This window comes from Poeciliopsis prolifica, unplaced genomic scaffold (assembly GCF_027474105.1).
Source record: "Poeciliopsis prolifica strain line A6 unplaced genomic scaffold, Auburn_PproV2 SCAFFOLD076, whole genome shotgun sequence".
NCBI classification, from domain to species: Eukaryota; Metazoa; Chordata; class Actinopteri; order Cyprinodontiformes; family Poeciliidae; genus Poeciliopsis; species Poeciliopsis prolifica.
In genome coordinates this window covers 1,521,809-1,533,628 of record NW_026562451.1, presented here as the reverse complement: position 1 = coordinate 1,533,628, position 11,820 = coordinate 1,521,809, and the positions used below count along the sequence as shown (strand labels likewise).

The window sequence follows — 11,820 nt, the reverse complement described above, 5'->3', positions numbered from 1 at the left end:
TTTTTATTAATAATTGGTTTCACTCTATAGTATTAAAAATCTTTATTTGTATTTGGTCAGTACATGAAAAGGGCTCAAGAATAATATGGACATCGCATATGAACTACTAACATTTTAACAGAATTGTCAAAACTGATTTTTTTGCCAATGAAAATAAAAACTATTGTAAAACAAAAAAAAGAAGAAAACTCACAGGCCAACATCTAAAAATTGCCTCCTTGAATATTGTGAACCTAATGAAATTTTTAGTGATGTTACTGACTTGACACGTTACAACACCAGACGGCCTGATTTCAGTGTCAATAGCTTAAACAGCATAGCCGTGCTCAAATAAACAGAGTGAAAGGTACTAGTTTTAAATCATACATTCACGCAATTCAAATCTAACATCAATCCTGTTTATATTCCCATTAAGCAACACAAATGTGACAAAGGCATCACAACAGGCAAAAAGGGACAAGGGTGAAAACAAAACTTCTTGGACAACAGTGCTGTGTTACAGACTATGTATTTGCTGCCGTGTTTTTTATACTGTATAAAAAAAATACAGAACACATTAAGTACATTACAAAACCGCGCCATCGCTTGTGTTGGAGTCCAGGCCATTCTGGGCATGACGTGACCCTGCAGTCCTGGTGCCCTTGGTCACCAGGGCAGCCTTGTCCTCGTTGGGATCGGTGGTGGAGTCTGTGTCATTCGAGTGTTGAGTCAATGATGTCTCACTGCCTGTTGGAGAGTCCACACTCTCGTACCCCGCACTCAGCTGGCTTCTGAAGCCGGCGGGTCCTCCAACTCTACCGGACGCACTCTGACTTCCTGCCGCCTCCTCTGAGTGGTTGGGGAGTTTGGTCTCGGTGTCACCGGGGCTGGAAACCACAGGGGACATTGGAAAGTCTTCTTCGGCGCTGCTGACCTCTCTATACAGGCTAGGCGTGGTGGTCTCACTCCTTTGGGATGAGTTGCTATTGCTTGGACCATTGGAGACCCTTCCGTAGTCTTTGCCTCCTTGTTCAGTTGGAGCATTGGCCTGTTCTGGCTGAGTGGAGGGATCGGCAGATGAGCTGGAGGCAGAGGGTGAAGTCCTACTGGGGCCTGCTCCAGCTGAAGCGCCCTGAGACTGAGTGAGCTGCTGACGGGATTCTTTCAACTGTTGCTGTAGGACAAGGATGGTACTCTGCATCCCTTCTACCTCTTCGTCTAGCTGGATGATAAAGTCATTTAGCTCTGGAAGTGATGATATAAAAACAGAAAGGGCATTTCAAAATTTGCTCAAAATATGGTACGAAGGGGAAAAAAGAAGTTTGCTCTTACCGTCTTGACTGCTTTTGAGTTCTTCACTGTACTTCTTTTGCAGGGCCAGTTCAGCCTCCAGCTGCGCAATGCGTCCCTGGGATAGCTGCCTACCCAACTCCTGGTTTTCCTGAATCAGCATCCGACATTTGGCCATCAGTTTCTTCCCTGTTTGGCTGCAAGGGAAACAAGTCTCACATCACACAGTGAACAAGGAGACAAATGCAAAAGGCAGGCAGACACTGATGATCTGTTCCCACTGCCTGTATCAGCCCATCACTGCCCCCAGAACCCTAAAAGAAAGTCTCCAGTTTCATACTAACCACATGACCTAACCTCAACGTGAAAAGGAACTTTTTGAAAGGGCTTCTTGAATACAATTATATGCAAACCATTTAAACTCATCTAAACCAATGTAGTCAGTATGAATAAAGAAACTTCCTTACCCCAATACTTGAAAAATTCAAACATTTTGACAAGTAAACTATTTCAATTATGTTTCAGTCTACCTTAACTTACCACAATGCACATGGATGAAAGATGAACATTGTACAATGCAAAATCACAGTGGCTTTTGAATTTTTTTACCCTTCCACCATTACTGTGTCTAAGTATTAGGAGTAATTTGAGCAATGTCACAGAACATTACATCCACAAAAACACCAAGAAATGCTTCGATCTAAGTTAATCAATACCAAACTTAATGTGCACAATAAATGATGCACAGATTCTGTGAAGTATTCCCTTTAAATACAAAACAATAAAAATGTTAACAGCACAATCAACCAGCATAGGATGCCGTTTGTTCAACAGATCAAAGAGAAAATATATTATAGTTGCAATTATCAAGACTGTATTTTAAAACTGACTAGAGTAGAAGGCAATAGCAATTGTTGAAATTGCATTACTGCAAATGCTTTGACACATATATGCCTATGGTACTGTCCCCATGAGTTAACATATAATAAAGACAGCAGCACTTGTGTCCAATAACAATCATTAAGATTAAACTGAATTACCAAAACTTTGTCATTGCTATCAGTATACTATATATCAATTACTTGATTGCATTAACAATTTTGGTCATTTTTTTTCTTCCAAAAATGTTCAAGTCATTAAAAATAAAAATGCCAACTTTAACCCAGAGCTGCACGATATCAACAAAACAAGAACATGCAATATCATTCCTAAATATTGAAATATCGATACCGACTGGGAGTAATCTACATGTCTTTTTCCATCATAATGTTGACTACCACTATTCCTGCGTTGTGGCATTTAAGTGACTAAAATCATCATGTGTGGGCACACAGATAGTGAAAGTCCAGCCCACTGAGTTTGAATGCTTAACACCTAGAACAAATTACCCTAACATGGCATCAAAATAGTTCTAGGAAATTGCAATTTTGCACATAAGCTGCGATGCTAGTTGTAATTGGAAAAAAAAAACTCTGCAGATCTACTTTATGTCTGGCTTTATAGTAAAGTAAATATAATACTTTTTAAAAGATAAAGAGTATGAGGGCTTCACAAGTTAAATATCTGAGTCACATATTTGGGAAACTTAATTTCAAAGCTGTGGAAGAAATTATTTGGTCAATCACAAAAATACACAATACAAAACAATATATCCTCATCAGCTGATGACATGAAAATCTGCAGAACATTTGCACTCACAGTTTGACAACAGGAGAGCACCTACAGCAGTGTGTTTCTGTAATAAATTTCAACTGATCTGCAAACTTTTACACAAGCGTAAAAGATGAGGACCAATTGTGCCTCTTGGTTATAACACACACTGTTGTAAGTGTTTGCTTTAAGAGAAACAAGAGATCAAATTAAATGGCAAGGAAAAGAAACAATTCACAAAATAAAACATTTAAATACACTCTACCGTGTGGAGGCCCATGTTCAAAGACATGGGCGAAAGGACCCTCATGCCTGAACCACAGTCCCTTTGTGGATGAGGATCTGGCTCTGCTCACAGTCTTATATATGTTCTAATGTCTCTTCCCCCAAAAGTCTTACTTTTAATCCTAGTAACTTTCCTCTTATGAATGAAATGTGTCTAGACTGTCCAGAAGTCTTTACAATTCACAGAAAGACTAGCAGGTAATTGTGTGATGTGATCCACTGTTAAATGTCTTTACAAAAGCAAGTATGGAAGCTTTCTTTGAAATGTTCAATTGATGTTTTAGGCTAGGGATGCTCCCCGCCTGACACGACCTCCCCCATAAGCCCTTTATTTTATGTGTGAAGTGTCTGGTTTGAGCTGAGGGGTCGGGAAGGGGTCATCCGGTGCGGGCAATGAGCGAACACCTCTTCGGAACAGTCCGGACTCCTTCAGGCCCTCGGACGGTGAGGGGCGGGAGCTGAAACACAATTGTCACCTGACCATACTGTCTTTTCTCTTTAGATTATGTGATATGTAGCTGCCACAGTACAAGAGAACAAAAGCAGTTTTGTTTTGCAGTGACTGGCTTTCTGTAAAGTCTGAGTCTTGTGACCAGTACAGCATTTGTCAGCCTTCCGCCCCACCATTGTTCCTGCATGCCTGCAGTGAGAGTGAGGGTGGGGGGCGTGAGGAAGTCTTGACTTTTTGTTTGAAGGGGGGAGTTATTTTGATTGTCTTTACCTATCAGGTGTAAATTTCCAGGCACTCAGTTCATTTTGGGCCTGCTCCAGTTTGTCTTTAGTCTGTTCCAGTTCAGCCTTCATTTTGAGGAAAAACAAGTTGATGGCTGGATCCACCATGGACGACCGCAGCTGAGCCACACTCGGCTGCTGGACTTGCTTGAGGTACTGAATCTGGGTCTGCAGAATGCGACAAATGCAACTTAGTCACTAGTATAGGAGAACAACCATAAAACTTCACTCATTTCATTTGCCAACAGCTCTATAATACAAAACTGACATTAAAAATTAGGATTTGGAAAGAATACAGTTATGACACTCATGAATATTTGTTTTGTTAAAATGTTCCAACCCTCCTTATGCACTTTAGCACCACATCCACTTCAAAATTTATGAGGTGTAGACATTAATTCCAATGACATCACATCCAACCGGTCAAATATATTACTGTTATGGGAAGCATTAATGTATTGCAATCCACATTTAACAGTCAACACAATATTGCATCCAAACATTTATTTGTAAGTAGGAAAATTGCACAAGCTGATATTCAAATTTAAGAAACTCTGCATCTGTAACATGTTTATTCTGCAAGATTATTTTTTTAAACCAGTTTTGAGCACCACCTGGATGACAAAATTGAATCTGCATACTAATTTTTGTAAAAGAAAATCCACCTAATAGCCTAATTTACAACACTTTGCTAATTCATTATTTGCAAGAATCTCTCATTTTCCACCAATCTGAGATTTCCATGGAGTTATGCGTGTTATGCATTCAATCAATAAAAGCCTTGTAAAATACTGTAATGCATTAATAATTAAACATAAAAAAAGGAATTGTACAGTTCCATGAGAACTGTTTGTTAATAAACAGAACAAAAATGCATCTGTCCAGAGTGAAAATCAACACGACGGCCAGCACTGCAAATGTTTGCACTCATATTATTGATGGTCAATATGATCAATATTTAAAATTTCAAAAGTCATGAGAGAAATGTATAAGGCTTTTCTCAACCATCAGTTGTCAAAATCAATCTGACATTTCATGAATTAGTTTTCTGAAAGGTGTTATTTGTTGTTAACATTTCATATTATTAGAATTACTAATGAAAATGCATCCGCATCGATTCCGAAGCCAAAACAGGAGAGTTCCAGGCATTCTAGTATAAACTTAAGTTCTATTTTATGAATAAAAAAAACATTAAATATAAAATAGAATAATGTTAAACTGATACATACTGTGCACTCTTGCATTTCCTGCTCCTTGGTGGCAAGTCGCATCACTAAGATGTTCTCCCTTCGTGCAGACTCCTGCTGCTGCTGCTTGAGCTTTTCCTCAGACTCCTTCAGACCTGGCACATCATTGGCTGCGGTGTGGAAAACAAATGCATCAGGCTGAATTTCACTGCTAAAAATACGAATGTAATAATGAGCTAACATCAAATGTACTTACAACAGAGCTCTGCATATTTTGTTTCAAGGACCTGGACATATGCATCGTGTTGCTTCCACCTGTAAAACACAAATAATTTTTTAAGTCGTTATTAGAAGACTGAAGAGAAATTCATTTAGATATCTTGCAGATAAAACAGAGAGAGTGTTTACCTTGTACATAGCTCTTCTCTGGTCAAGGTTTTCATGTCAGACTCACTCAGGCGAACCTGTGAAAAGAGAAAAACAGCGACTGGTCAAATAATCCCGTTACCATTTTAGAAATAAATGGCTACAAACAATTTATCTTAACAGACCAGCGGGACAGAACTAACCTTTTTCGGAAGAGGCTCCTCGTTGGTCATTGTGAGCTAGAAGTAAAGAAATAAAGAGAAAACCGATCAGCAACCGAAGCTTTATGTCAGCACATCATTTTTCAATTGCCAAGGTGGCAACACAATGAAAATGTGCCATGTTTGAATACAAAGACATAGAATCCACAGTGAAATACAATGAGTGTGTGATGGAGAATAGATACTGCAGAGCTGTTCACATATTCGCCACTAAAAGTTACCATAACCAGCTACTAATCGCTGTCGAACCAAATGTTCGGTAGTGTGGCAGCAGCCAGCAGTTACCAGCGACACAGAGTGTAGAAGCTAACCAAGGTTAACTACTGATAGCTAATGACATTTACCAACCTGCTGAACATTAAAAACATTTAAAACACCTCTCATGTAACGCCACGGTGTTTTTTAACGGTCACTTATGTTACGTTCAATTCTTGGCCCCGGTTCGACTCCTTGTTATCACAAAATGGCGCTGAAGGAAATGACTCCCTCCCTTACGCTCCTTTTCCTGAAACTAGCGGGCTCTTGGCTGCGGTTACCAGGCCTAACGCCGTCAAAGCACTCACCAGGCCGGTTAATTTCGGTGTTTCCGGAAACACTCGGCTTTAATAATCCCTTGCAGGTCCAAATGTAAGAGATACGTTAAGTTTCGCAAAGGAAATTTGCAAGTTTCAGTCACGCTTCGGTGTCCGGACTTTCATTTTCCTCGCCGAGGACAGAACAGAATGGCTCTGAACGAGCTGCGGTTGTGTTGCACTCAGGCTGCTGCGGAGCAATGTCAAAGAGGGATTACAAACGAAGATATAACACTCTTACTTTGTTTGTTAAATAAAAAAAATAACTGCATGAAAAATTACTTTTTTTCTAATTTGTCTCCTTTCAGGTTGTCAATACATTGAAATGCTTGCACCGTTCGACCCCGAAAAGCAAAAAAAAAAAAAATTTGAATTTGATTTAGTTATAATTTATATATAAATACCAATGTGAATATTAATACACAGTATTTTCAGAATAGCTTGTTAGGCTAAGACTGAAACATATAGGCGAACATATTTTTCACCATATATTTGTAACAAATTTATATTCATTCTTGACTGGTTTAAGGAACATGGCTACTTTTTTTCCAAAAGAAATTTTTACTAAGTAACTCAAATATTCAAGAGCAAGTTATCATCACTGTGTAGACGATCTTTGATATTACTTGTGACGTAGGGAACAGATAGTTCCATTTCATACAGTGGGTTCCGCGTTTTCATTTTTATTTTATTTATATTTTATTTGTTTACTATATCGTTTTCGCTAGGGCATAGCGTTCCATTATATAATAATAACAAATAATAAATGCTTAAGTTTAAAAAAGTTATTAAAATCGCCAAGTTGGTCTGACGGAATCACAGTGCATTCTAATCAAGGCCATATGAATTCAATTCGAGTTATTTCAGGCGATAAACATGGGAATTGTAAGAGGTTGTTTTTAATTCTGAAAAATCTGAATTCTACCGTGGAGTTCGTTGTGCTTCTTTATTATGGTATTCCCGTCCCGACTCAGGCTTATATAAGTCCTGCGCACCTCATGAACCCCCACATCTGCTGATATTGGTACCGTCTGTTAGGCTGTCAACTTGAAGTTACACATTTCAAGGGCAGTTTCAATTACTTATTGGTCTGAGCACACGTTACTGTACTCTTGCACGGAGTTATAAGAAACATGCTTTGCAGAGCTGGAGAAATACGCAGGTAAAGCAGCTGAAAATTACTGATAAATAATACCGCTGAAACTGCATGGAGAACCAGTGGAGCTTTTGCTAGCGGCAGTCAAATGCTAACTTGTAATAGTTGTATGTCGCGTGCTAACAGTTAGCTTGTCCAATGCTAAGTTAGATTAGCTATTCATTTATGTTAGTTTATGGTGGACCAAAAAGGGCTTTGGGTTAATTTTGTGTTATGTATTCTTATGTTCCGGTGCACTTGTGAACTGAAAGCTTCGGCTTTTTAAAAAGCCGAAGCCATTTGCTAATTTAGTTGCTGTTTATTCACTTTATATAACCAGAATTAAATCAACATTAACTTGTTCATCTATAGTTAATTTTCTTTAGTCCACAATGCCATGCAAACTTGCTTATAACCCTAGAATGTTGACATTTTTACAAAACCTTTGTGTTCAGTTTTGCAATTATGTGATCAGCTTTCAAAAATGTTTTAAAACTTAATCCTGCTTTAAGATTTTCATTAATTTTTAGTGGCATAGTTTTTTTTATGTGTCTTGGTCTTCAAGATTGCTTACTTGCTAATCTTTTAAATAAAATTCACCTGCATTTACACTGAGATCTCAAATTTACTGTTTTATTAATTAGGTGATCATAAATGTTTGCTCTGAATTTTATTTGGAGGTAACTGAGTAAAGAGGACTGAATACAAATTCACACCACTTTTACTTAATTAAAAACAAAAAAAACATCTTGTTTTTCTTCTATCTCTCAATTAGTTTGTGCTTCATTTGATCAGCCTGTCACATGATGTACTCTGATTGAAGTATGCAGTTGTAAAGTGGAAAAAAAGGGAAAAGTTCAGTTTACATGCCATCAACATCTGGTTTATTCTTTCCTTTGTTTTGTTTCCTTTCCAGGTGTGCTGCCAGCCTCAGCCAAAGCATTTGTAAGATAGCTGCATCTAGGCAGAAGCACACACTTCCTGATCTGACATACGACTATGGCGCGCTGGAGCCTCACATCAATGCAGAGATAATGCAGCTTCACCACAGCAAGCATCATGCCACATATGTTAACAACCTTAATGTTACAGAGGAAAAATATGAGGAGGCTCTCGCAAAGGGTACAAATCACCACCAGAACTCACTTAGGATTGCATGAATGCAGATTTAAACTATAGTTTGAGAATCTTTTCCAGGGGTGCATATTTATGTATCCTTGAAACATCTCTCTTTGATCAGTATGCTTCTTAAATTTTTATATTGCTGGTGTGTGACTTATTTTAGGAGATGTGACTGCACAAGTTGCCCTTCAGCCTGCTTTAAAGTTTAATGGAGGTGGCCACATTAACCACACCATCTTTTGGACGAATCTCTCACCAAATGGTGGCGGTGAACCCCAAGGTGAGGCAGAAACAAAACCTTATTTCATTTGTTTTAGTTTTCTAACTCTTAAAAAAAACTGATTTCCAACCTAAAATAATTGTGCATTTTGAATATGAATAAATCAGTAGGTTAAAGTGATTTACTAGTTGCAGAGACATAATTCGAGTGGTTGTGTTTGTTTTGTTTCGATCCCTCTGACCTGGATTAGTCAGGGAAATGTCCTAACTGACAGTATGGGAAAATCCATTGCACTTCCTCGGTGGCTTTAAAATACCAGTGGAGGAAACTTATTGCTTACAGACTGTTAAGTTTGTAGCCTGCATGTTAGTTTCACTGAGTCTGATTTCTGATCATGGATGTTACTGCTCTAAAGTAAATATCTGTCTTTCAGGGGAGCTGATGGAGGCCATCAAACGGGACTTTGGCTCCTTCCAGAAGATGAAAGAGAAGATGGCAGCTGTCACCGTAGCTGTTCAGGGCTCAGGCTGGGGATGGCTCGGTTACGACAAGGAGAGCGGACGACTTCGCATTGCTGCTTGTGCTAATCAAGATCCACTGCAGGGCACTACAGGTTTGTTTAAAATGGCTATGAAGTTAATGAGATGGGACCATCCACTTCTAGTATTTCGTTGTCATGTACATTTATTTTTTTACCACCTTAGGTCTCATCCCTCTCCTTGGCATTGACGTATGGGAGCATGCCTACTATCTCCAGTACAAAAATGTGCGCCCTGACTATGTGAAGGCTATCTGGAATGTAATCAACTGGGAGAACGTGCACGAACGTCTACAGATTGCCAAAAAGTAGAAAAGGCTCCTTAGTGCCCATTAGCACCTATTATGAAAACCTTTCAAATAATAGATATAAAAAACATTTTTGGTTAACAGCACTTGCCATTCAAAGATGTCTGTAGCATTCATAAAAATAAATGGTTCAAAGTGCTTTGCTGTTCAAAACAAACCACATCCCCTTTAATTAAGGAAAGATCTGAAAACCAAAGACTTCTGCAAATGCAAATCACCAGAGTCTTGTTAAAGCGCACAAAAACTGGCCACCTTTTGACATAGAACCTGTCTCTTGTTTTTCATACCCAACTAACTGGTGCCACAGGGGTGCATACTTAAAATGGTGTGGTGACATAGGGGCTTAGCACAACCCACGGATGGAGGCCTTAGTCCTCGACGCGGCTGTCGCGGGTTCAACCTCTGGCCCCGACGACATTTGCCACATATCTTCCCTTCTCCATTCCCTCTTTCCTGTCAGCTTACTTTAAAAAAAATACAGGCCACTAGAGCCAACAAAATCCTTGGGAGAAAATGTGTTTTTTCCAAATCAGTGACACTAGGATCAGACAATATAACTGCTGTCCATGTTTTTGATGTAATATAATAAAATAGTGTTTCAATTGTACAAGCTTGACTTCTATGTTTTACAAATTGTCCTAGACATTACACTTGCTAATGTATGGATTACCAGCAATGAATGAATAACTGAATAATTCATACTGAAATCGGATGATGTAAGTTGTCTTTATTTCTGAATTGAGCTTTTCAGTAGTGTAACTCAAATCGTTTTGATATAGTTTAAGCAATATGAAAGTCTTTGCAGGCGTAGTGTGGATTGCCATTATGTTTTAAGTACAAGTTGAGGTAATGCAATGTCCACTTCAGTACTAGAAACAAAATGTCTTCTTTCAAGAGGTTGCATTAATGAGATGATCATAATAATAATTTGGTTTCTAAGAGCAGACTATTTTGCCTGTGAATTCTCTACAAATTAGCTAATATACTTCTAGAGAGTTTGCAACTTCCTAGTATAATTTTCATCATTAGTCACCTGAGATTTAATTCTGTTTTGAAATAGTGCCAAATCAAGTCATCTCTAAGGTTTTTTTTTTTTCAAAATTATGTACAATCTTACTGAGTTCAATTTCACATTAAATTAATTAAAACCTAATTGCAACTCATTAGTAAACTTTAGATAATCATATGGTACAATTATCTAAATAATATTAATACAAAATCTAAGGAAGTGCAGCTACTTTCATTGAGTCGGTGAATTTGTCCATTCTTTGAAAGCAAGCAGCAGAAGAGAGAAACTGCCCACTTCTAATAGGATTGAACCTCTGGAAGATCCTGGACAAGAATGAGCAGCGTTTTCTACTTTATGTCCAGAAAGAAGACAAAGTACTAGGTTTACTTTCGATGGAAATGGTCCAGCAATGTTTTCCGTCTATTCCTGGCAAAAGCAATGAGGATGTTCTCCAAGACATCTTTTATCAACAAACTGTAGTCCTGTTAAAGTGTAATCAAACTTATAAAACGTGCAAATTGTATGAAGAACACAGAGGCCTTATTTTGTGCACTTTTTCTTTCAGCCACCAGACGACAGTGTTTTCAAGCTCAAATTTATAAAAGCACCACTCAGCAGTGGCTCATATCAAGTCTGTCAACTCGGATACAAGCGTTCATACAACTAATCGTATGTTAGTTGTCCTTTAATAAGAACAACAAACTAAGACTTACAAGGGTTCAACTTTTGTTTTCTGACACTATGTCCTTAAATTAGTGGCTTTGTCAGTGGCTTGCTCCATAACAAATTATGGTTAGTGAAGCATTACTAAACTAGACTGATCAGTTTCCTTTATGAAGACAAAGGCTAATTTGGAAACATGAATTCAAGAATTGAAAACATCTAAACTAGAGGCGTTCTAAAATTCAAATATGGCTATGCCTCAAAAACAAATATTTACTAGCTAATAAGAGGATTACCAGAAGAAATATAGCACACTCTCTTTTTGCTGAGGCTCATTTGTGCAAAAAAAATTAATTTTAACTAAATGCAGATAACCTCTGGAATGAGAATTGGAAAATGTTGGATAAATATTTCAAAGTTATTTCCTCTGAGTTGCCCAGACTTGGTTGAGCTTATTTCAAACCCACAACACACATATCATTTGAAACACAAGCTCAACTGCTGGTGCTGCTGAATCTCTGTGGTATATGGAGGCATGCAACG

The 11,820-nt window shown here is 38.2% G+C and overlaps 2 protein-coding genes across 4 annotated transcripts; one reads left to right on the top strand and one right to left on the bottom strand.

Annotated features, from left to right (window-relative positions):
* Window positions 1-27: 27 nt before the first annotated feature.
* Window positions 28-6,473, bottom strand: wtap (WT1 associated protein). Of its 3 annotated transcripts, none has more exons than XM_055021481.1 (8): window positions 6,274-6,473; window positions 5,693-5,728; window positions 5,532-5,587; window positions 5,380-5,438; window positions 5,166-5,293; window positions 3,926-4,104; window positions 1,312-1,466; window positions 28-1,224 (listed from the first exon to the last, which is right to left on the bottom strand). In XM_055021481.1, the coding sequence occupies exons 2-8, from the start codon at window positions 5,720-5,722 to the stop codon at window positions 566-568; spliced, it is 1,266 nt and encodes a 421-aa protein (XP_054877456.1). In that variant the 5' UTR covers window positions 5,723-5,728; window positions 6,274-6,473; the 3' UTR covers window positions 28-565. The 3 variants fall into 3 exon arrangements, 2 of the variants coding, with proteins under 2 accessions (XP_054877456.1, XP_054877455.1); XM_055021480.1 differs by lacking the exon at window positions 6,274-6,473 and adding an exon at window positions 6,059-6,149; XR_008604882.1 differs by lacking the exons at window positions 28-1,224; window positions 6,274-6,473 and adding an exon at window positions 6,059-6,161 and having other exon boundaries at window positions 1,354-1,466; window positions 3,185-4,104.
* An 842-nt stretch (window positions 6,474-7,315) lies between these two features.
* Window positions 7,316-10,317, top strand: sod2 (superoxide dismutase 2, mitochondrial). Its single transcript, XM_055021478.1, has 5 exons — window positions 7,316-7,444; window positions 8,334-8,539; window positions 8,703-8,819; window positions 9,193-9,372; window positions 9,464-10,317. The coding sequence occupies exons 1-5, from the start codon at window positions 7,416-7,418 to the stop codon at window positions 9,607-9,609; spliced, it is 678 nt and encodes a 225-aa protein (XP_054877453.1). The 5' UTR covers window positions 7,316-7,415; the 3' UTR covers window positions 9,610-10,317.
* The last annotated feature ends 1,503 nt before the right edge of the window (window positions 10,318-11,820 follow it).

Bases quoted from the DNA above. Each gene is read 5' to 3' on its own strand.
- wtap (XM_055021480.1), bottom strand. From the start codon at position 6,094: ATGAGAGGTGTTTTAAATGTTTTTAATGTTCAGCAG. The intron at 5,294-5,379 runs GTAAGTACATTT...TCCACACCGCAG, and splicing joins AAAATATGCAGAGCTCTGTT to CCAATGATGTGCCAGGTCTG. The intron at 1,467-3,925 runs GTAAAGACAATC...TTTCCCTTGCAG, and splicing joins TGGAAATTTACACCTGATAG to CCAAACAGGGAAGAAACTGA.
- sod2 (XM_055021478.1), top strand. From the start codon at position 7,416: ATGCTTTGCAGAGCTGGAGAAATACGCAG. The intron at 7,445-8,333 runs GTAAAGCAGCTG...TTTCCTTTCCAG, and splicing joins AGAGCTGGAGAAATACGCAG to GTGTGCTGCCAGCCTCAGCC. The intron at 8,820-9,192 runs GTGAGGCAGAAA...TCTGTCTTTCAG, and splicing joins TGGTGGCGGTGAACCCCAAG to GGGAGCTGATGGAGGCCATC.